This window comes from Raphanus sativus, chromosome 2 (genome assembly GCF_000801105.2).
Source record: "Raphanus sativus cultivar WK10039 chromosome 2, ASM80110v3, whole genome shotgun sequence".
Taxonomy (NCBI): domain Eukaryota; kingdom Viridiplantae; phylum Streptophyta; class Magnoliopsida; order Brassicales; family Brassicaceae; genus Raphanus; species Raphanus sativus.
The window spans coordinates 35,386,384-35,407,836 of NC_079512.1; the positions used below are offsets into that span (position 1 = coordinate 35,386,384).

At 38.1% G+C, this 21,453-nt stretch overlaps 8 protein-coding genes and 1 pseudogene across 8 annotated transcripts; 2 read left to right on the forward strand and 7 right to left on the reverse strand.

The window, feature by feature from the left end:
• Positions 1-42: 42 nt before the first annotated feature.
• LOC108842991 (PAMP-induced secreted peptide 1-like) lies at positions 43-837 on the reverse strand. Its single transcript, XM_018616062.2, has one exon. The coding sequence runs from the start codon at positions 487-489 to the stop codon at positions 268-270; it is 222 nt and encodes a 73-aa protein (XP_018471564.1). The 5' UTR covers positions 490-837; the 3' UTR covers positions 43-267.
• A 2,290-nt stretch (positions 838-3,127) lies between these two features.
• On the reverse strand, positions 3,128-4,472 carry LOC130508119 (uncharacterized protein At4g28440). Its single transcript, XM_057003371.1, has 2 exons — positions 4,159-4,472; positions 3,128-3,502 (listed from the first exon to the last, which is right to left on the reverse strand). Exons 1-2 carry the CDS (start codon positions 4,403-4,405, stop codon positions 3,312-3,314), a joined length of 438 nt encoding a protein of 145 aa, XP_056859351.1. The 5' UTR covers positions 4,406-4,472; the 3' UTR covers positions 3,128-3,311.
• Positions 4,473-4,536: 64 nt separating this feature from the next.
• LOC130508118 (reticulon-like protein B18) lies at positions 4,537-6,682 on the reverse strand. Its single transcript, XM_057003370.1, has 8 exons — positions 6,088-6,682; positions 5,860-6,010; positions 5,691-5,765; positions 5,472-5,616; positions 5,312-5,381; positions 5,148-5,213; positions 4,938-5,060; positions 4,537-4,857 (listed from the first exon to the last, which is right to left on the reverse strand). The coding sequence occupies exons 1-8, from the start codon at positions 6,617-6,619 to the stop codon at positions 4,640-4,642; spliced, it is 1,380 nt and encodes a 459-aa protein (XP_056859350.1). The 5' UTR covers positions 6,620-6,682; the 3' UTR covers positions 4,537-4,639.
• A 1,720-nt stretch (positions 6,683-8,402) lies between these two features.
• On the reverse strand, positions 8,403-10,517 carry LOC130508120 (probable aminotransferase TAT1). Its single transcript, XM_057003372.1, has 6 exons — positions 10,104-10,517; positions 9,596-9,935; positions 9,297-9,515; positions 8,972-9,187; positions 8,783-8,876; positions 8,403-8,695 (listed from the first exon to the last, which is right to left on the reverse strand). Exons 1-6 carry the CDS (start codon positions 10,433-10,435, stop codon positions 8,550-8,552), a joined length of 1,347 nt encoding a protein of 448 aa, XP_056859352.1. The 5' UTR covers positions 10,436-10,517; the 3' UTR covers positions 8,403-8,549.
• A 673-nt stretch (positions 10,518-11,190) lies between these two features.
• On the reverse strand, positions 11,191-13,417 carry LOC130499346 (probable aminotransferase TAT1; annotated as a pseudogene).
• Positions 13,418-15,021: 1,604 nt separating this feature from the next.
• On the forward strand, positions 15,022-15,571 carry LOC130508122 (uncharacterized). Its single transcript, XM_057003374.1, has 2 exons — positions 15,022-15,397; positions 15,507-15,571. Coding segments are annotated over exons 1-2 (351 nt in total). The 5' UTR covers positions 15,022-15,048; the 3' UTR covers positions 15,509-15,571.
• A 45-nt stretch (positions 15,572-15,616) lies between these two features.
• On the reverse strand, positions 15,617-17,273 carry LOC130508121 (probable protein phosphatase 2C 58). The gene is made up of 5 exons (XM_057003373.1): positions 17,117-17,273; positions 16,574-16,816; positions 16,208-16,481; positions 15,977-16,131; positions 15,617-15,895 (listed from the first exon to the last, which is right to left on the reverse strand). The coding sequence occupies exons 1-5, from the start codon at positions 17,147-17,149 to the stop codon at positions 15,758-15,760; spliced, it is 843 nt and encodes a 280-aa protein (XP_056859353.1). The 5' UTR covers positions 17,150-17,273; the 3' UTR covers positions 15,617-15,757.
• Positions 17,274-17,791: 518 nt separating this feature from the next.
• LOC108841117 (protein ARABIDOPSIS THALIANA ANTHER 7) lies at positions 17,792-18,469 on the reverse strand. Its single transcript, XM_018613900.2, has 2 exons — positions 18,171-18,469; positions 17,792-18,088 (listed from the first exon to the last, which is right to left on the reverse strand). The coding sequence occupies exons 1-2, from the start codon at positions 18,396-18,398 to the stop codon at positions 17,933-17,935; spliced, it is 384 nt and encodes a 127-aa protein (XP_018469402.2). The 5' UTR covers positions 18,399-18,469; the 3' UTR covers positions 17,792-17,932.
• A 297-nt stretch (positions 18,470-18,766) lies between these two features.
• Positions 18,767-20,390, forward strand: LOC130499382 (pollen-specific leucine-rich repeat extensin-like protein 3). The gene has a single exon (XM_056993362.1). It carries the CDS (start codon positions 19,036-19,038, stop codon positions 20,206-20,208), a length of 1,173 nt encoding a protein of 390 aa, XP_056849342.1. The 5' UTR covers positions 18,767-19,035; the 3' UTR covers positions 20,209-20,390.
• The last annotated feature ends 1,063 nt before the right edge of the window (positions 20,391-21,453 follow it).

A 21,453-nucleotide genomic window follows, 5' to 3' on the forward strand; every position in this document is an offset into this window, starting at 1 on the left:
TATATCTTTGTTTCCAACTACCACAAACCAATTCTCTCATAATAGCGATTATAAAATAAATCTTATTGAAATTAACAACCAACAACAGTAAAGATATGTATAATGATGGTTAAGTTTTTGCCTATATTTGTAAATTTTCACTATAGAAAAAAAAATTGAAAAGGAATAAATGAATGTGATACAGTTTCTATTACGATTTTGTTTATGGTAATCGTATGTTATACTGACGCTAATGGATCTCCTCCAGCTAGGAAAAACAAAACTAGTTTAATGGCCGCGACCACTTGGACTCGGACCCGAAGCCAAACGCTGAAACCAGTAATCCACCGTCGACTTCATCTTCTCCACCCTCATCACCGTCCCTCTTCCGTCGACCAACTTATCCGTTAGAACCCTCCCCGCCTCGGCCGGAAGCACTACGTGTTCTACCACCAATAACGACACAATCATCACCACGATCAAAACAGTAGACCAGCTAACTCTCCTCATTTGATTTTGCTCTCTCTTCTTTACGTTGGACCGACAGAAAGGAGCTTCGAAGTAGTCAGGTAATAGGTTATTATTTCCCAGGGAGAAAAGGCTTTTCTTTTCGTTTGTTTGGTTAATAAGTTATGGTTATGTTGTTAAATGCGATGGAGTATGTGAATATATATACTTTAGTTACGCCTGGTAACGAGGAAGAGGTCATGACACCAGAGTTCCTCACTTAGGTCGTATTTTACCGGCTCCATCTCACGATTGGTGTGTTGACCAAGTGTTGGGATTTGAAGGGGTCGCTCTATAACACTTTAACTTGTGTAAATTACATTGATACCCCATGTATAGGTATCATTGCAATATTACGAGAAATTTGTAAACCGAGTGATGTGCTAACAGATAGAGTTTCTTTTACGCGGCTATAATTCTATGCAACTAGTTTTTAATATAACATGTAATTTTGGCAAGATGTTATTTTTTGAGCGAGACAAGTAATCACATCTTTGTATCTTAGCAATGATCTAACAGAAATTTATATTTCTAAAAATTTCAATATATGGAAACAAATTACATACCAATAAAATATTTCGATGCCGATAATTTTGCAAATTAAATCACAAAAGAAAACACATGCTTACTTTCGTTTTGAAAAGTCAATGTTTGAATTTTTGAACTAAACGCGTAAGTCACGGTTTGACTAGTTGAAGTACCGGTCCGCAAGCGGACCAATTCACAGTTAGTTTCACCAAATAACTCTCTTACCAGTTTAGGTTGGGGGAAAACATTGAATTAGTAACACATTACAGATGTAAAGTATGTTTAACCGTTGACGTGTAATATAAAAATGACAGCAACCACAAAAACCAAGAAAAGAAAAACCCTCAAAATTTCCAATGGCCAAAAAAGACCTCTTTCCAAATTTCGAACTACTACCATTTTTTATCCAAACAAAAATAATTCTCTATGTAGCAAAACACTCGATAGATGCAGTCTGCAACGTCTTCTACGCATTCCTTTCTATGTCTGCAGCTACATACAGCAAAACCTCAATCTCCATCATCTCGATCTCTTCGCATTGAGATTCTAAAGAGCTGCGGACAGAGAAGAGAATGCATAGAAAACATTGCAGACTAGTCTATTGAATGCTTTGTTAGACGGATAGTATTTCTATCCTGGTGAAAATTGACAATAGTTCGAACTCTGTAAGAAGTTTTTCTTTTGCCATTAGAAATTTTGAGTGTCTTTCTTTTTTTTTTTCTTTTTTGTGGTTGCTTTTACTTATGTTTTACAGGTAAAGTAGACTAGGGTTTTGATATTTGTAAAGTTATTGTGTCATGAATATTTTTTGTAACGTGATTTGATTTGATGAATATCTTTGTAGTTAATGTTTAGATAATGGAAAATCAGCGGTTACTTGCATTATAATGCGTACGTTTTAGTAATTGTTTGGAAAGTAAATTTGATTTCACGACGCTTTGAATTTTTTTTTTTTTGACTATTGAACCAATATTAAACGTGTTAAAATGTTTTATATTAAAACCGTTGAGTACAAATAAACCAAGAGGCGTTTAGTAGGTAAGTTTTTCTGTTTAAATTAGCTTATATATAGTCACATGAGCATGTCTATTTAAAATGTTGTTAATTACTTTCAATTCAACAATTTTTTTATTCTGATAACGTGTGCATGAGTGCATCTAACTAAGACTGTTGATTTTTAAAAAGCTTGATATTCAAAACATGAGAACTTGACTTGTCCTAATGTAAGGGATATATGCTCGTGCTTACCTCTGCTACCAAACACTAGTAAAAGTCCGACGACGCATAGATTTTTTCAAAGTTCGTACGTAGCTTTATTTTAATTTGTATAAGCAGGAAATTTTGGACTTCTCAGTTCTCACCGGAAAATCAAAACATATCATATTGGATTGGAATGTTAATATATTGACTAGATTTCCATGATTTATTTGAGGCAGATCGATTATCGAAGTTGGTCCTGCGTGACCCCTCTTCTGCTTCATTAGTTTTCTTGAGTAGGGCCTCAGATTCTACTATGGGCCGTATTGTAGTGGGCTGAGCCCCCCCTTTTTATTTTCTAATGCAATTCAGTTGATCAAAAAAAAATTCACAAAATGTGTAGTTTGACTTTGTGCAATAAACAAAAAGTATATACAGCCCATTAAATTGTCGGCCCATGTTATATCCACAAACTTCATCTCCTTCTGTGTACGATCTTTCAGAACTTGGACCCCAGTTCTCTGACACATGGAGAAGACTGTCGAATATTCAGAGGGCTCTTACAGGTACTGCATAGTCTGCAATCCGCTGCCTTTTGATTGCTTTCTGGAAGAATTTTTTTCAACTTTTGATTATGCAATCTTCTCTTCTTGAGACACCTTCTCCGCATGTGAGCTTCCTCTTCTGTAGGATGTGTCTCAGTGAATAAGAGAAAAACAATAAGATCGGTAAGAAGCATGTTTCTCGGTTGTAAGCCTCTCTCTAGACTCTACTTCATAAGTTATGCCAATTATGTTATTTTTTCTCTCTTCAGTAATATTGTGCTAATATGTTAAGAATTAAATCTACTAAGACAATGTTTCTAAATTCTAGTAGATAGATTTGATTTACTTACGAATTGTTAGTAGCCAACAAGTTGATGCAAGAGTTTCGTAGATGGAGACAGAAAAAAAAAACAAAAAAGAAATAGAAAGCATTCCTAAAAGAAAGCGTCTCTGGACAAGTCCATACAAAGCTTCAACAACTAAATCAAAGACCTTAACGGTAGAAGAAGAATCATAAACCCTCTTCACTCCCCCAAACACACACCAAAGAAGATCTCACTGATCGTTAACGTTAATCAGTTCGTATTCAACAAGAGACAGATTGTTATCCTCTTTGACAGTGAAAGATGCTGGTTCAGTGGCTTCGATGCGTCCCCATTTATCAACCCCTAGCCTCATCGTGCCCTTGAACATGTCTATCCTCGAGTTGCGCAGTATCACCGTTTCTCCCGGCTTCATAAGATCAACTGCACAAATACAACAACAAAACATGAATCAATCCAATCAATAAGCCACATGAATTCTACAGTACCTGGGGTACAATACTAACTTGTTTAAAAGAAAAAGATAAGAAAGTTGGGGAATAATGTCAATCACGTAACCATCAACACTGAACCAAGCAAGAATCACCATTACTAATCCATTTTACAGCTCAAGATTTGCGGAAATGATATTACACAAACATCAAAGGCCACAAACTTGCACAGAGACATCACTAAGTCTTTGTGCAGATTTTCACTGTAACTCCGTTTTCATTTTCAGACAAGGTGATAGCTTTTTTAATATATCTAACTAATGATCAAATCAAACATCAAAAGTAATTAGAACAAAGACATCACTACGGTTAAGACAAAACACTAGTCTCAGAATTTAAGTAAAACAGTTCCCATTTTCAGACAAGATTATATCTTTTAGTAACATATCAACAATTACCAAACATCAAAACAATTAGTTGGAACAAAGACATCACTACCGGTGAAGACAAAACACTAGTCCCTCTTTAAAGTAAATATGTTCCCTTTTCAGACAAAGATGATAGCTTTTTGAAAAGGATCAGCCTTTTCAATATCACAAACACGATTTCTACATCCTAAAAGCACAAGACAAGTGTGAGTGAGTAAACCTTGATCGTTACGAGCAGTGAATAGAATACACCCGGTCTCGTCTCCGATGAGACACTCGGCGATTCGACTAGGCTGAGACGGACGACTCATAGAACTCACCGGACGAGCCTTACGGGTCGTCGGAACCACAGGGTTGGAATCAACGACCTTAACAGTCAACGTGTGACCCGTCGTCCCAGGCTTCAGCTGTTCAACCTTCACGAACACCGGTTTTCTCTTCGCCGTCGCAGTTCCTGCAGTCGCCATCGCTCACTAACCCTAATGGTGGAGAAATCTAGGGTTTATATAAATGTGCTTCTTCGCTCTCTCCCGAGAAGACGGACGAGAGTGTTTCTATCCTCTGCTTTTGCGTTATCGTGAGCTTGACACGTGTAAGGTTCTGATTTGATATTTTTATATTTATCACATTGTTTAACGAAAAGGTATTTTATTCTCTCATACATTAATGTTTAAGAACAAGTTTCAATGTAAGTAAGCATTTCAAAGCTTCTTTGGTGGTGCTTGGGTTTCTGCAGCCACCACTACTACTAACGCTTGCTCTTCTTCTTCTTCTTCTTCTATTGGCTGAGGTGGAGACGCTGGCGGAGATGGTGACTTCTCTTCCGGTTGAGTTTGTTCTTGTTGCTTCTCCTCTTCTTCTTCGGAATCTAACTGTACATTCTGCCATTTGTATCTGATGACCACCACGATGATGAACACTGCAAATATTTAAGAGTATATCAGTTTTCGAAATTGACTAACTACTTACTGTCAACAATCATCTCAGATCATAATATACCTGTAAAGAAACGGATCTTGAGACTAGTCAGGTTCCAGAAAGCAGTAATCATAGAGCCTGCTACGAACTTCTTGTGTGTGCATATTCCCCATGCTTCAACTATTCTCTTTTGCGCGTTTTCAACTACACAACAAACCGCAAATTAGCTTTTCCTTAATTCAGTACATCAAAGAGTGACTAAAGATGTGATGATAATAGAGATCTTTTTACCTTTTTGGTTAATCTGAGTAGCATAAGATGAATATAGCTTTGGGACGGTGAAGCTGAGGAAGAAACCTGTTTCCGTCACAATGACATACCTTGTGTTAGTTCTACTACTAGATACTACTTTACTAGCAAAAAGAACAACTTAGTGTTCCAACAATCATATATACCTAAAGCACATAGCCTCCACAATGTTATGAGGTAACCGTACTCCGCTCCGATTAGAACAAACGGTGCCACCTGCATAATCAAAGTCAGCATAAGAAGGAAAACTTCAACGAGAGCAAAATCACATTCTTAGAGAATGAAGTTTTTTTTAGTAAATTCTACTTTGAGTGTCATTGCTGGTTCTCCAGAGAAAAGCTGGCTCGTCTTTGAAATCGCCAAATTGGTGAGGGGAAGCATTCTTCTAGCTACTCGTAACACATCCTCTTCACTCACTTTAACCTCTCTCCGCTCTCTTTCTTCGGTTACCCTTTTAAGATTGTGTATCAAAAAAACTTCAGTGACAAAGCTGTTTCATCTCATGTAAAAAAAAATAGATGGTACCTTTGGCGAAGAGTATGTGACAAAAACGATACCCCAAGAAACAAAAGCCCAACATGAAAGACCACCGAGAAAACACTTCAAACACACACACACACACACACACACAAAGGTTTCATCATGAACATGGCTAGAAAGATAAAAATCTAAAGAATGAACTCAGTGTACATACCTAAAGCTAAACCCTTTAGTAAAGCAAGAAGACAGGAAACACAAACACCCGAAACCGAACCAAAGAGTCGACTTTGCAACATCCCTCCACATGATTAGATCGTTGATACTCTCTCTAATCCGCTCCAAATCACCTCGACACACATCTTCACCTGTTTATTACAAAAAAAAACCACACACAGTTATTAACTATAAACATCATAGCAGAACAAAGAGATAGGACCCCTACTCAGATCTGAAGATGGACAAGGAGAAGGCAACAGAGGAACCGAACTCTGTTTCTCCTTCTTAGACCGACCCGTCTTCTTATGCTTCCTCGGTCTCGTCGCTTTCTCCTCCGTCAACACAGCAACAGGCTTCGGCTCCTCCGATCTCCGCCTCGATCTCCGGCAATTCCTCGGCGATGCACTACCGTTCTGCACTCCTCCCTTGGTCTTGCACCGCCTCGCAGCGGCGGCGGCCTCCGCGGCTTCCATCTCGAACCGATTCGCTAGCCGGGTTCTCGATTTCCGGAGAGGGGAGGGAGACAAGAGGAGGATCTCGCGGAGCGTGACAGGGGAAGAAGACGGGGAACAGCAGAGAGAGGCTGGCGACGGGTAAGGAGTGTCGTTGCTGCTCTTCGGTGACGATAGGACCAGATCGAGAGACGGAATCGGAGAATCTGCGTTGGTTTTGACGAGAGTGTTGTTGATTCTCGGAGCGAGACGCGAGGAGGATCTGATAGGGTTCGAGCGGAGGGAGGGAGGTGTCGAAAGATCCATTTTTTTTTATTTATCGGAGGAAAAAGGATTGGTTTTTTTTTTTGCGGAATCTGAAAGTTATTAATTGAGAAAGAAGAATCTCAGAGAATTTATTTGAAGATTGTTCTCTCCGGCTACTGTGTGGATGGATCAGATAGCCGTTTGATGGAGAGAAGAAAAAAGACAACCTTTTTTGCTTATTTGAATTCTCGACGGCGGCAAAAGTGGGCTCCGTCTCTTTTAACGGTCAAGATGATATGACATGGGACATGGGTAGGGGTGTCAAAATGGGTCATGACCCATGGGTTGATCCAACCCAAATTGACTCATTAACCCAAATGAATTGTTTATTTTTGATCCAATGGGTTGATGGGTTAACAAGTTAATAGGTTAATAGGTTAATGGGTCAACAAGTTAATGGGTTAACAAGTTAAATGGATCTATTGGGTTGGGTCAACTCTGACCCATTTAATTTTTAATTAAAAAAATGGCCAAAATCACAAAAACACATTTTCCCACAAAAACACATTTTCCCACAAAAATCGGAAAATTTTAATTTCCCGCCAAAATCGAAAATGCAATTTTTCATCAAAATCGTAAAAAAACAATTTCCAGCCAAAAATCGGAAAAACGCAATTTCCCTCCAAAACCGGAAAACGAAATTTCTCGCCAAAACCGGAAAAACACAATTTCCCGCCAAACCCGGAAAAAAAAAATTCCCCGCCAAAACCGGAAAACGGAATTTCCCATCAAAACTAGAATAACGCAATTTCCCGCCAAAACCGGAAAACGCAATTTCCCGTCAAAATCGGAAAACACAATTTCCCGTCAAAATCGGAAAAAACCCAATTTCCTGCCGAAACCGACAAACACAATTTCCCGCCAAACCGGAAAACGCAATTTCTTACCAAAACCGGATAACACAATTTCCCATAAAAATCGGAAAAACGCAATTTTCTGCAAAAACTGGAAAACACAATTTCCCGCCAAAACCGGAAAACGCAATTTCCCGTCAAATTCGGAAAAACGCAATTTCCCGCCAAAACCGGAAAACACAATTTCCCGCCAAAACCGGAAAAGGAAATTTTCCATCAAAATCGGAAAACGCAATTTCCCGCAAAAATCAGAAAATGCGATTTCCCGTCAAAACCGGAAAACACGATTTTCCGCCAAAACCGAAAAACGTGATTTCCTGTCAAAACTGGAAAATGCAATTTCCCGCCAAAACCGGAAAACGCAATTTCCCGTCAAAATCGAAAAAACGCAATTTCCCGCCAAAACCGGAAAACGTAATTTCCTGGCAAAACCGGAAAAACGCAATTTCCCGCCAAAACCGTAAAAATGCAATTTCCCGCCAAGATCCAAAAATGCAATTTCCCGCAAAACCGGAAAATGTAATTTTCTGCAAAAACCGGAAAAATGCAATTTCCCGCCAAAACCGGAAAACCTATTTTTTTGCCAAAATCGGAAAAGCGTAATTTTCTGCCGAAACCAGAAAAACGCAATTTTCCTCAAAAACCGGAAAAATAAAATTTTCAATTCGATCAACTTGGTCTTAACTTATGTCTCAATTCGATCAATTTGGTCTTGACTTAAAAATGATTCTTTATAAAGATGTTGGGTTCATGGGTCATCCATTAATCCATCTGACCCATTTAATTTAATTGGTCATGGATCAACCCAATCCATTTATTAAATGGGTTGGATTGACCCATGACCCATTAATAATAAATCCATTTGGATCATGGGTTGGGTTGACCCATTTGACCCATTTTGACACCCCTAGACATGGGCCATGGGCATGGGAAGCTTTTTTATTTTTTTAATACTATTATTTTGAAACGAAACAAAATGAATATAAAAACAGAGTTTTGTAAGTGACCAACACATCACATGTGTCACATCTTTATTTGTTTTTTTGTGTAGTTTTTGTTGTATACAAGAGTGGTGTTTAGATTGCGCCATTCTCAAGAGAAGCCTCTGTTTTCTTCAGATGGCGTTGGCAGAAGCCGCTGAGCCTCTCAAGTGCATCCTCTAGCATCTGAGCTTCTACTCCGATCGTTATCCTTACCCAATTCTTCAGTCCCAATGCCACTCCTGCAAAAACCAAGAAAAGTTAAAACTACTACACTTTCAAAGTTTCATTCCTTGTGTTGCATGTTTTTTTTATAGTTTGATGATTACCTGGTAGCAAAACGAGATTTTCTTCTGCGGCTAGCTTCATACAGAAATCCATATCATCCTCTATGTCTTCCATCAACGGAAGCTCCAGCTTTGTCTGCACATATATATTTGTTCTTGTTAAGAGGAGACATAAAAAAAAGTCTGATCAAGAACCATCATGAGTTTAGATAGAGGTTATTATTGTGGTACCAGTAAGTAAGTGCATGATTCAGGTTTCTTGGTGCAGACCACGCAAGGAATGTCCTCAAGCTTCTCACATACCAGGTCCAGGTTCTGTTTTAGTATCGAGTTCTTTTTGGCAAACATCTGTTTATTAGACTTCTCCAGGATCTGAGGAAGCGCATTCTGAACCAAAGTGTTAGCGTCTGGAGTTATATCAAGATTCTGTTGTATAGATTGAGCCACCTGTCATTAGCAAAGAAAAAGAAAGAACAGAGTGATTACTTGTAACACAAGCTACAGAAGAAAAAAACAATAGCTACAATGATTATCTGAAAGAAAGAAAAAGACAAACCCCTGTGGACTTGAAGATGCTTTTGGGATCATTCAAAGCGATCCAACCAATTCTCCAACCAGGAACTATCCATCCTTTCGATATACCACCCAAAGTGATAACCGGAGCTATAGAAGAGAACTCTCCCATCGGAACAAAAGGTTTGTCTCCAAAGATTGTCTGGCTATAAACCTCATCAGTGATCACCATTATTCCCAGCTTCCTAGCCATCTCCGCAACCTAAAAACAGTATTTTCACACGTCAGAAACAATCTCTCTTGTCTCTAGAATCAAAGCTTCATAGAATTATGAATCAAGACCTTCTTGAGATGTTCGTGAGTATAGACATTTCCACAGGGATTGTTAGGGTTAATGATAACCATAGCGACAGTGTTCTCATCTGCCATTCTTTCTATGCCTTGAAGATCAATATCCCATTCATTCTCGGGAAGTAGATCGTACTTGCGGACCTCGAGTCCACTGTAGACACAACGAGCCTCGTAGTGAGGGTAACTAGGCCGTGGGAGAAAGATGTTAGCGTTTGGTGCAGCCAGCGCCTGCATCAACACTTCTATCCCTTGGTTGCATCCCACGGTCATATATACATCGTTAGGCGTTACCTTGTTCGTTAAGTCCCGGTTCACGAAATCAGCTACCGCCCTGATTAGCGAAACATTCCATCAAAGTTAACTAGTTGTGGACAATAATATAAGCATATTTTTTTACCACAGAATAATAATATATGCCTATCATATTATTAAAAAAAGGGATTAAAATACTATTAAAGAATTAAAATATCTAAGAGTAAATGGTAAGAGGGAATATTACTGTCTCGCAGGGAGGATCCCCGCGGCGGGACCGTAAGAGTTACCCTTGCCGGAGCGGAGGACATCGGAGACGGCGTTTTCGACGTGGATGGAGGTGCGGTAACAAGGGTACACAGAAGGGTCACCGTGTGCAAGGGGTAAAAGAGGCTTTTTAACGTCCGGGATACAGAGATCAAAGAGCTTGTAGACGATAACTCTCATTGTGACACTGGAGGCTTTAGCTGCCGTGTCGCTGCCTCTGAAACGCCAAACGCTGTTTTCGGACTCATGCTGCGTCTCTGCTTCTTCCTCGGTTTGATGGGCAGAAACTAGGAGGTGGTTATGGTAGCTCATTTTGTTAGTTATATTGATTTCTCTTGGGAGTCTTTTTTGAGTTTGAAATCTGAATGTTTATATGAAGATGCCAACAAAAGAAGTATTTATAGAGGAAAGAAAATAATCAAAAGTCTTTGGATCAAATTGTATCAGTCAATCGCAGACTTTCTACACCTTTGAATTATAGACTTTAGATGGAAGGTTGATTATATATACTATAGTATTATCGGTGCGCGTTACAAAAAAAAAGATAATACAAAAATAATGTTGACGTAAAAATTTCGCTGTTTGATGCTTTGCTAATGCTCTATTTCCCAAACAAATTGTCATATTTACAGTTAAATTTTCATTAATATTAACCAGAAAATAGTTTGAATTGCCATGAAACAGAAGAGGTTGAATTATGAAACGTGAAAATATTGGTGAGACCTGACACAAACTACACGAAAGAATGACTGATTCTTTTGAGGCAAAACAATACTATGTATATTGAAACTATGTATAAGTGGTATCTTCAAATATTTTATTATCAACTCGTCATATATATAAGTTACAAAAAAAACTCGTCATATATTAAATGCAAGAGGGTTAAAATATATATTAAGCTCGCGCCATCATGTTTTGACGCGACTCGAATAAACCGACGTTCTAACGGACAACTGGACAAGCATGGCTGCATACACATGATGGCTGCATACCCGCGCAGACGCAATAATACAAAGTTTCTAACATAATATGAAATAAAAATGAAGAGAGGACATATACAAAAATAATAGAAAGATATCAAAGCCTCAAATTTTGGCAAAAAAAAAAGATATCAATGCCAGAAGCTTTTATTTTAAATATCAATGTGAATAAACAAATTAATCAGATTTGTATTTATCAATGAAAATAGAGTATTGTAATTAAATGATATTCCCATGATCACAGTGCCACATCTTAATTTGGTTTTGTGTCTAGATTTCGCCATCGTCACTGAGCTTCAGAGCTTGAAGAGAAGCTTCTGTTTTCTTCATATAGCGTTTGCAGAAGCCGTTGAGCCTCTCAAGTGCATCCTCAAGCATCTGAGCTTCTACTCCGATAGTTATCCTTATCCAGTTTTTCAGTCCCAAAGCCACTCCTACAAAACCGAGAAAAGTTACTTTCTTCAAACTTAAATCTACTTGACTCTCATGTTTCATTTTATGTACTCATTTGATTACATTTATGTAGGTGCTTACCTGGTAGCAAGACGAGGTTTTCTTCTTTGGCTAGCTTCATACAGAAATCCATATCGTCCTCTATGTCCTCCATCAACGGAAGCTCCAGCTTTGCCTGCAGTATTTTTGTTATTAAGAATCATCCAAATTGATCATGAATCATCAGAAGTATAGATAGAAGTTTGTGGTACCAATAAGTAAGTGCATGATTCAGGTTTCTTGGTGCAGACCACGCAAGGAATGTCCTTGAGCCTATCACACACCAATTCAACGTTCTGTTTCAGTATCAAGTTCTTTCCCGCAAACGTCTCTTTATTCGACTTCTCCAGGATCTCTGGAAGCGCAAACTGAAACATTGTGGTAGCGTCTGGATTTATGTCAATATTCTGCTGGATTGATTGAGCCATCTAATAGAAAAGAAAAGAAAAAAGCAGAGTGATTACTTGTAACACAAGCAAACATCTATTACTATGATGAGCAGAGAGGAAACAGAAAAACAGACCCCTGTGGACTTTAAAATGCCTTTGGGATCATTCAAAGCGATCCAACCGATTCTCCAACCAGGAACAATCCATCCTTTTGATATACTACCCAAAGTGATAACCGGAGCTATTAAAGAGAACTTCCCCATTGGAACAAAAGGGTTGTCTCCATAAATTGTCTCTCTATAAACTTCATCGGCTATCACCATTATTCCCAGCTTCCTAGCCATCTCCGCAACCTAAAGAGTTTCATACATAAGAAACAATATACTATATCTCTCGAATCAAACATTACTAGAGTTATGAACCAAGACCTTCTTGAGATGATCATGAGAATAGACATTTCCACAAGGGTTGTTAGGGTTAATGATAACCATTGCGACAGTGTTCTTATCTGCCATGGCTTCTATGCCTTGGAGATCAATCTCCCATTCTTTCTCGGGAAGTAGATCGTACTTGCGGAACTCGAGTCCACTGAAGATGGAACGGGCCTCGAAGTGCGCGTAACTAGGCCGTGGGAGAAGGATGTTAGCATTCGGTCGAGCCAGCGAATGAATCACCACTTCTGTCCCTTGGTTGCATCCCACCCCACGGTCATGTATACATCGCTAGACGTTACCTTGTTCGTCAAGTCACGGTTCACGTAATCAGCGACCGCCCTGATTAAGAACACACATTCCATCAAAATTAGTTGCAAATACTAAAGAACATGACTGGTTCTGAACATAATCTAGTGAAACATTGGCCTCGTTCTCTGATTTTTTTGAAGATAATATACATAGACATAGATTTTCAAATTGGTTAAGTTTTTTTTAATTTAAACTTCATAATAAATGTTTTTTCTTTTTTATTATTTTTTTAACTTCATAATAAATATATGGCCTCTAAATAGCAGCTAAAAAAATATTAAGAGTAGAAAGAAAGAGAGAATATATTACTGTCTAGCTGGGAGAATTCCGGCGGCTGGGCCGTAGGAGTTACCCTTGCCTGAGCGAATGACATCTACGACGGCGTTCTCGACTTGAATGGAGGTGCGGAAACAAGGGTAAACAGCAGGGTCACCGTGCCCAAGAGGTAAAAGAGTCTTTTTGACTTCGGGGCTACAAAGATCGAAGAGCTTGTAGACGATAACTCTCATCACGACGCTGGAGGCTTTAGCTGCTGTGTCGCTTCCCCTGAAACGCCAAACGTTGTTGTCAGAAGCATCCTGCGTTTGAGTCGCTGCTTCTTCCTCGGTTTGAATGGTAGGAACTATGAGGTGGTCGTAGTAGCTCATTGTTTGTAGAGTTTGTAACCTGAATGTGAATGGTTTGTATGAAGAAGCCAACGAAAATTATTTATAGCTAGAAGAAATAATACAATCAAAATTTAATAGTCAATTACAGACTTTGGATAAAAAGGTTGATTCGTTTAAAAATTAGGTGTTCATAATATTGTAGAGTTCCCTCTCACGTTATATGCGACAAATTAAGATAATACTTTATTTTTGTCCACTTTTGATTATTGTGTTTCCATTCATATAGTTTTAAGCTACAGATCAACACTTCTAAATCTGTCTCTCTGCCATGTCTGGCACTTGTCACTATACATCTACTATATATGTTAAATCGATCGGTTGAACCTAATATTCTTATATTTAGATCTCCCACGTTATTAGTTCAGAACCTTAGAATCTGCCTAAAGTGTCACTACTATTATCTTCCGCTAACAATTATACAATAACTACAATCATTTTTCAATGAATTCCAAATTAAGATCATAATCACCAATATGTAACTTACACATGTTTGGACTATTGTTGCTTTAAAATATTTTTTTGAACTTGTTAGATCATGATTAATGCATGTTTACTATAGAGGGTCTCTTAGCGAATATACAGACGTTTCTTAGTTTTTAATTAAAAAATTAAAAGAAATCTCCTAAATAAAAGATATAAAAGATGTCTGTTACCCTTAAAAACTAAGAAATGTTTTTTTATATTCGCTAATAGATCTTTCCCTAAGAGTCTTGCATTAGTCTTTAAATATTTGCTAGATGTCTAAATATTCGTTGGGTAGACATCGCACCTATATCAGATTTCTCTTTCTCTTTGGTTTGTTTTTATGTTTGACAGCCGAATCAAATCTCATACGAAAACATGAATTAGATTTAACATAGATTATTATAAGATTAGACTAATATATCCTTCAAATGCATGATTCAGTGGTGAGTCTTGTTATGTTCTTGATACTCGATATGAAATGGCCATTCACAAGGTGTTTATATAGTTCTTGTTAGAGCATCTCCAATGTAATACTCCATTTTTTTCTTCAAATTGGAGTAAAAGTAAAAATGGAGTAAAAATACTCAAACCCTACTCCATTTCTCACTCCATAATGGAGTGATGAACAAATAAAAATTAGATTACTCCATTTATGGAGTAAACACTATTATAGAGTGAGATATGGAGTTGGGTTGGAGCAATTCCTACTCTATTTTCATTTTTACTTCATTTTAGAGGAAAAAATGGAGTGGGGTTGGAGATGACTTTAGTTGCTATTTTTCACAACGAGGTGCAGTTTTGTAACACCAGCTGCACCCGACCAGTTGAGGAACCGTTGTATAATATAAAGTACTCGATAACTTATACATGTTGTATACAGTATAGTTTCGGTTGATAGTTTTGGAAAATCAAATTTTATGTCTTGGGAACGTGAAGTTTACTACAACACAGTTAGTTTTGAGATATGTTCCTTTTGAATGCAAGAAACGCTTTCTTACCGTTTTATGTTTTGAAAATTGTTAGCACGCGGCCAAAAAGTATTTAAAACCATGCTTGCATGCGTTACTGAATTAAATGTTCTGTTACCGACTTACAGTATATAAGCTACCGTCAGGGTTACGTTTGTTTCATAGATAACTCACACTACACCTCCACATCAAAACAAACTACCCAAGAAAATTTTGTAAGATGGTCAAGATGATGATGAAAGTAGCTTTTGCGATGACGTGCATGCTGGTTGCAGTCACAACCGCCGACAAGGCAGACCGTCCTTGGCCACCTGAGTGCCTGGAGGTGGCGAACGTGATGGTGGAAGAATGCAAGTTGTTCTTCGTCGAACAGGAGTCGCCTCCCACCGCCGAGTGCTGCGGCTGGTTCAGTAGCCGCCATAAAAAGGCGGAGGACAGGCGGCGGATTTGCCGGTGTATGAAGTTTCTGACCACAGCCTTTGAAGCAATCAAGCCAGGCGTTTTGGCTCTCTCTGATCAGTGCCATTTCGGAGATGGCTTCCCCATGTCTAAGAACCACGCATGTGCTTGTAAGTTCTATTCCTTTGAATAAACTCTTTAATGTTTCTTGATTTTGATTCTGTTGAACACGATTGGACATCTCTAATCAAAGGTAAAACGATTGCTTGCTTTTTGCAGAGTATGGGAGGTTCAAAGATGAGAAGAAGTATGCAAAGAACATCATGATGTTTGTATCTCAAGGCTGTTTCAGTTTCTTATTTCATTTATTTGTATGAAAATAAACCACATTGCTATCATAAATATATTACATCTTGTGGTGATACATCATTACTCTTCACTTTAAAGACACAACTTGAAAGAAAAAGAAAAATTATCTTGCAAACTTGATGGTGATTAGCTCTCTTAAAAAACAAACAAAGAATAAGAGATTAATGGAACTTTACAACAATACATGAGATGTCATCTTTGCTCTTCTTAGATATAGCTTCCTCTATCAAGTGCTTTGCTGCTGTTTGTGGATCTTTGATACTCTTGATTGCATCAACCGCTTCTTGGTTCGACATTACCTGCACTCAAAACATCAACAATGAGTAAACCGGCGGTTTAAAAACCAAAGCAAGAAGATAACACTGAGTCATTTAACTTACCTTCCAAATACCATCGCTGGCAAAGACGATGAACTCAGTCCGATCATCAATCACCTGGCGTGTAATGTCTGGTTCGGAGCTCAGATGTATCTTTAAGCTCTTATCTCCAAACGCTCTCGCGACCGCTAACTGTCCGTCCACTCGTGGAACATCCCCTGCAGCACTTCAGAAAAGTTAATATATACACACTGGTAGGTCCAAAACCTGAACTAGTCAAGTTTTTTCTTTTACCTGGCATATTTGATACAAAGCCACCTCGCTTCTCTATATCTTTTCTCTCCTTGCTTGGTTCATGGTCAACTGAGAGCTGATGCGCAACGCCATTCTTAGACATCACTGCCCTTGAGTCTCCAACATTAGCAACCACTAGCTTTTGACCATCGATTAGAATGCCCGTTACAGCCGTTGACCCGCCTTTACCGAGCTTAGACTGCTGCAGTATCACTGCATCTGTTGATCTGTATGCTTTCCTTATAGCATTATCTGTGTCACTCCAAAACTCCTTCTGAGAAAAAAAAAAAAAAAGAAAAAAGGTCAGTCAGTAGAGTTCACAAAGGGATTCTACTTTAAGCTTCGGAATTAAGATTTATTTATTACCTCTTTAAGAATGTTGTCAAATAAATTAGTCTGCAAGTATTTGGCAACATCATGACCCAAGTGACCATCAAAGATGGCAAACAAACCCAGTTCGTGGCCGTCAACTTTCTTGAATTCAGACACTACGTAGTCCTCCATGGGACGGTTTGACTTGCCTTTCACAAAGTGAAAACCGTGAGTAATGTTCTTCCACATCTTGCTTTTTCCTCTTCCCACGTCAGGAGCCGATCCGCAGAAGCCAGCCTTGAAATTAATAATAAGGCAGAGGAAAGCAATAGAGTTAGTACTGGAATCACACAAGTTCAAAAGATAACACAAACTGTCTCTCAACAGATTCTTCAAACCCAAGTCAATGAGAAACAACTAAACCAGAGAACACTATCATAAACATAACAGAGGAATCAAAAACTAATATCATGAAGTTGAAGTTTTTTTATCATTACAGTCCAAACAAACAAAAAGGTAACGGACAATAGACCAGATCAGGATGAACGAGATCTCATAGTAATACCAACAACGAAGAATGAAACAGCCAATTAGTACCTTCATCTTATGGAGAATATCTCTGCCTGCCATATTCTAAGAAAACTTTGAGACGCTTCTTCTGCGTGTCGACGTGTGTGATGATTGGAGTGAAACAAGAACGGAGAGACAGGAGATGGGTTTATAAAAAAAATGGTTTTGACTTTTTGAAGTAAGAAAATGTGAAACTAGTGCAGGTGACTGCCTGTAACAGTATCGGCTGCGTCAGCCAATCCCAACGCGTTCTCTCCCACGACTTTTCTTCTTTGTTTAATAATATTTAAATGTAACGGCAGGCCCAAGTAGCGTGCACTACGATACTTTTTGTTTCATTTCCTTATTCTTGTCGGCTCATTCAATAGATTCACTTTCAAGGTGTCTTCTTCGTCCCTTCCAAGTCGTCCATTGGAGAAAACCCTCCAATTTCTGCAAACCTTAGCTTGGGTTGTTTCATCAATCAAATAACATTCGAATCATATGTGAAAAAAATAAAATTATTTATATATTCTACGTACTCACATACGTCAGTATTTGATCCCTTTTTTCAATACTACATTTATCCCAAAGATTTTATTTAATTTGACTGTCAAGATGATAAAGATCTATGATAAATCACACAGATTAACGAGGGGCCAACGGAGTTGGTGGTTTGTCTAATCAAGGTTTTTATCATTAATCCACAATCACACATAAATATATAGTAATCCAAAAGTTAGTGATTAGTTTTAGGGGAGTCCCTCTTTTTTGATTAATCACATCTAACAAGAAACTCAGCTCACATATACTGAGAAAAAACTATGATATTTCATACGATACATACCAATTATATAGAGAGATCTATAGAACATTCACATGTGATTCATATTTAGTTACATTGGTGCTTGGATCTTGCTCGCATCTCACACATCTTAATTTCCAAGTTACCTCTGACTCCATGCATTCACACGGTCTCCCTACTCGTCCCTTCCTCTCCTTCTTCTCCAATACCTGCAACTACATGCATGCATCAATACTTCACCAGTTCATCACGGTAAAATATGTAAAATGATAAAAACGAGTTAGAAGAATCAATTACAGCAAGTGGATACGTGAGCTTGAGGACGTTATTCAAGTGGCTCACTCCCCTACAGTACTGTGGAGATGGTCGCTGAGACATTACCCGAGTGAAGCTCTCGAACATGTCCCTACACTGCTCTTCGTCATTTCTTGAAACCGCTGACGTGATTAAGGCCATGAGCAATAAAGCACGATGCATCATTAGTTTATTTGCAGCCAAAAAAAATCGATTTGATCTGTGCTTCATCAAAATTTCATATCTCTATTTAATATAAAATGATTAATTAGTTTATAATGTACGATAACTGGTTTAAAGAAACATGCAACCCTCGTGCTCCCGTCTTAAGTATTCATGCAAATTGTACAGGCTAATTTGTTAGGCCTGACCTGTCTTTATATTATTTTTCTCACATCATATTTTAAGTCGTACTGACATAAACCCATGCAATACTCTGTTTTTTCTAAATGACGAAGTAGTGGCTTTTATCCTAGTTATGTACGTCTAAAATCAAATACAAAAACACTGTTAGTTTATGATAATATGTTTTTTCATTTGACAGAAAACATTTATTACACTGTTCAGTTAATAATAATATCATAAAAGGTTATGCTAAGGTTGGCAATTTAACATTAGTTTCCTTGGATTGTAAGCAAGTGAGTGCTATAATTACAATCCTAAGATATGGTCTTCAAGTGTCAGCCTCAGATCCCACTTAAACCACTTCAGATAGCTACAAGTAAGGAGTTAAGTCCTTTTCCTCGAGCCTATGCCACTTACTTGATTCATCCTCTGCAATCCTTTCCTCCAAAGACTGAAACTTCAAAAATGTTCTCTATATATCAATCAATACGCTCCAAACAAAGGATCCATAACTTCTAATCCAATGGCTCTTCTTCTTACATTTCATGCCCTTACCTCACTTCTTCTTTTTCATGTCTCTTTCGTATCAACCGCAACGCATACCTCTCACCATCACACAAGTCACTCCTCAAACCATAACCAGCATCTTCAGCAAGCGTACCGTGCACTTCAAGCATGGAAGAAGGTCATATATTCTGATCCAAAGAACTTGACAGGAGACTGGACCGGTCCCTCTGTCTGCAGCTACACTGGCGTCTTCTGTGCCCCATCCCCTTCCGACAAAAACACTCTAGTTGTTGCTGGAATCGATCTCAACCACGGAGACATCGCTGGTTTCCTCCCTGAACCCATTGGCCTTCTCTCCGACCTCGCTCTCATCCATCTCAACAGCAATCGTTTCTGCGGCATCCTTCCTCGTTCATTGTCCCAACTATCGTTACTCTATGAGCTAGACCTCAGCAACAACCGCTTTGTAGGCCCTTTTCCAGATGTTGTCCTCTCACTCCCTTCCCTAAAGTACCTTGACCTTCGTTACAATGAGTTCGAAGGTCCTTTACCTCCAAAACTCTTCAGCAACCCCCTCGACGCCATTTTCGTGAACAACAACAGATTAACAAGCCTCATACCCAAAGATTTCACTGGAACAACCGCCTCTGTTGTTGTCTTTGCCAACAATGATTTCAGCGGTTGTCTGCCTCCGACCATATCTCACTTTGCAGATACTTTAGAAGAGCTTCTCCTAATCAACTCAAGCTTGTCTGGATGTCTACCCCAAGAAGTAGGGTATCTCTACAAGTTAAGAGTCCTTGACATGAGCTACAACAGTTTAGTTGGTCCTGTGCCTTACAGTCTCGCTGGACTAGGCCATCTTGAGCTGCTGAATCTGGACCATAACATGTTCACTGGAACTGTCCCTCTTGGAGTCTGCGTTCTGCCTAGCCTTCAGAACCTAACCGTCTCTGACAACTATTTCTCTGAAGAAGAAGGTATCTGCAGGAACCTGACTTCCAGAGGAATAGTCTTTGACGATAGCAACAACTGTTTGCCTGACAAACCCAACCAACGGAGCGAAAAGGACTGTGAAGCTGTACTTGACCACCCTGTAGACTGCTATGACCATGAATGTTCAGCCATGGCTCCTCAGGCTTCTCCGTCTACTGCAGGACCTTCCATTGCTCCTGCTCCAGCAATGTGAAGAAAATGGAAGAAGAAGAAGAAATGTGAGGAAGATTGGGTTGTGGCTGAAAGAATATGCACTAAGATTGTAACATTATACAGTTTATACAGAACACAGTGTCTATCCGGTTACAAATTTCGTATGTGTATACTCTGCATTCATCAAAAAATCTTCTACACCTCACCAAGGTCATGAACTAAAAGGACTTTAACTTCTTGTTTTTGTTTCTGAAAAAAAAATTATAAAAAGGACTTTCCTTGTTGGAATATCGCATTCTCAGGTCTTTGTGTTAGGATTTATTCTTGGTTCAGCCCTAGAGTGAACCTAGAAGTTCACCCAACCAATAGGAATCACTCATTTCATAATTAATATTTTTTAAATAAGGAAACAAAATATCATCAAGTTATATTATGTTTTTAAAATAAAAATGTTAAAAATAAATAAAAATAGTAATATATGCAAAAAAGTTAAAAATATTTTAAATCCGTCATCAAAACATTAAGCCTAAACTCTAAAATTTAAATTAAAAACATTAAACATTAAATCTTAAAAATACCAAATCCTTAATCCTAAAAAAAAATTTAGGATTTACCCAAAGGTTTAGGATTTAGAGTTTAGGATTTAGGGTTTAATATTTCGATGACGGCGTTAAAATATATAATTTTTTTTTGCATATACTAGAGTTTAGGATTTAGAGTTTATGGTATACCCAAGGGTTTAGGGTATACCCAAGGATTTAGGGTTTATGATTTAGGGTCTAGAGTTTATTTTATTCTTTGAAAATGTTAAAATATATTTTTTAAATCACCTTTTGTAACTACTATTATTTATATTTGTTTTTATTTTATTTATTTTAAAACATAAAATAACTTTTTTTTTTGAACATTAAAATAACTTGATAATATTTTGTTTCCTTATTTAAAAAGATATCAATTGTGAAATGAATGATTTCTATTGGTTGGGTGAACCTCTATGTTCACTCTAGGGGTGAACCCAAGAATAACTCTTGTGTTAGGCCGTAAAAACTCCCATAAACATTTTAGTTGACAAAATTAATAGAAAATTTCGTGTAATGTTTTTAAGTTGAAAAAATGACTAGAAATGGGATTTCATTTCACCATTGAGAGAGGAAAATGTTTACAACAAAATAAATAATGTTTGTTCTAATAGTGTCTAAGTAGTTGGGCTGTACATATAGAAGAGAACATGTCTAAAGCCAGCCTTATAAGTATAACATACCTGATCCATTTGAAAAGGCCCGTA

Bases quoted from the DNA above. Each gene is read 5' to 3' on its own strand.
- LOC130508119 (XM_057003371.1), bottom strand. From the start codon at position 4,405: ATGGCGACTGCAGGAACTGCGACGGCGAAGAGAAAACCGGTGTTCGTG. The intron at 3,503-4,158 runs GTTTACTCACTC...GTATTTGTGCAG, and splicing joins CACTGCTCGTAACGATCAAG to TTGATCTTATGAAGCCGGGA.
- LOC130499382 (XM_056993362.1), top strand. From the start codon at position 19,036: ATGGCTCTTCTTCTTACATTTCATGCCCTTACCTCACTTCTTCTTTTT.
- LOC130508122 (XM_057003374.1), top strand. From the start codon at position 15,049: ATGGTCAAGATGATGATGAAAGTAGCTTTTGCGATGACGTGCATGCTG.
- LOC130508120 (XM_057003372.1), bottom strand. From the start codon at position 10,435: ATGAGCTACCATAACCACCTCCTAGTTTCTGCCCATCAAACCGAGGAA. The intron at 9,936-10,103 runs GTAATATTCCCT...TTCGCTAATCAG, and splicing joins GGGATCCTCCCTGCGAGACA to GGCGGTAGCTGATTTCGTGA. The intron at 8,877-8,971 runs GTACCACAATAA...ATATATGTGCAG, and splicing joins AATCATGCACTTACTTACTG to ACAAAGCTGGAGCTTCCGTT.
- LOC130508121 (XM_057003373.1), bottom strand. From the start codon at position 17,149: ATGGCAGGCAGAGATATTCTCCATAAGATGAAG. The intron at 16,132-16,207 runs GTAAAAGAAAAA...GAAGTGCTGCAG, and splicing joins CTTTGTATCAAATATGCCAG to GGGATGTTCCACGAGTGGAC. The intron at 15,896-15,976 runs GTAAGTTAAATG...TTTTGAGTGCAG, and splicing joins CCAGCGATGGTATTTGGAAG to GTAATGTCGAACCAAGAAGC.
- LOC108842991 (XM_018616062.2), bottom strand. From the start codon at position 489: ATGAGGAGAGTTAGCTGGTCTACTGTTTTGATCGTGGTGATGATTGTG.
- LOC108841117 (XM_018613900.2), bottom strand. From the start codon at position 18,398: ATGAAGCACAGATCAAATCGATTTTTTTTGGCTGCAAATAAACTAATG. The intron at 18,089-18,170 runs GTAATTGATTCT...GCATGCATGTAG, and splicing joins AGCTCACGTATCCACTTGCT to TTGCAGGTATTGGAGAAGAA.
- LOC130508118 (XM_057003370.1), bottom strand. From the start codon at position 6,619: ATGGATCTTTCGACACCTCCCTCCCTCCGCTCGAACCCTATCAGATCC. The intron at 5,617-5,690 runs GTACCATCTATT...CAATCTTAAAAG, and splicing joins TCACATACTCTTCGCCAAAG to GGTAACCGAAGAAAGAGAGC. The intron at 5,061-5,147 runs GTAAAAAGATCT...TTTGTTGTGTAG, and splicing joins TACTCAGATTAACCAAAAAG to TTGAAAACGCGCAAAAGAGA.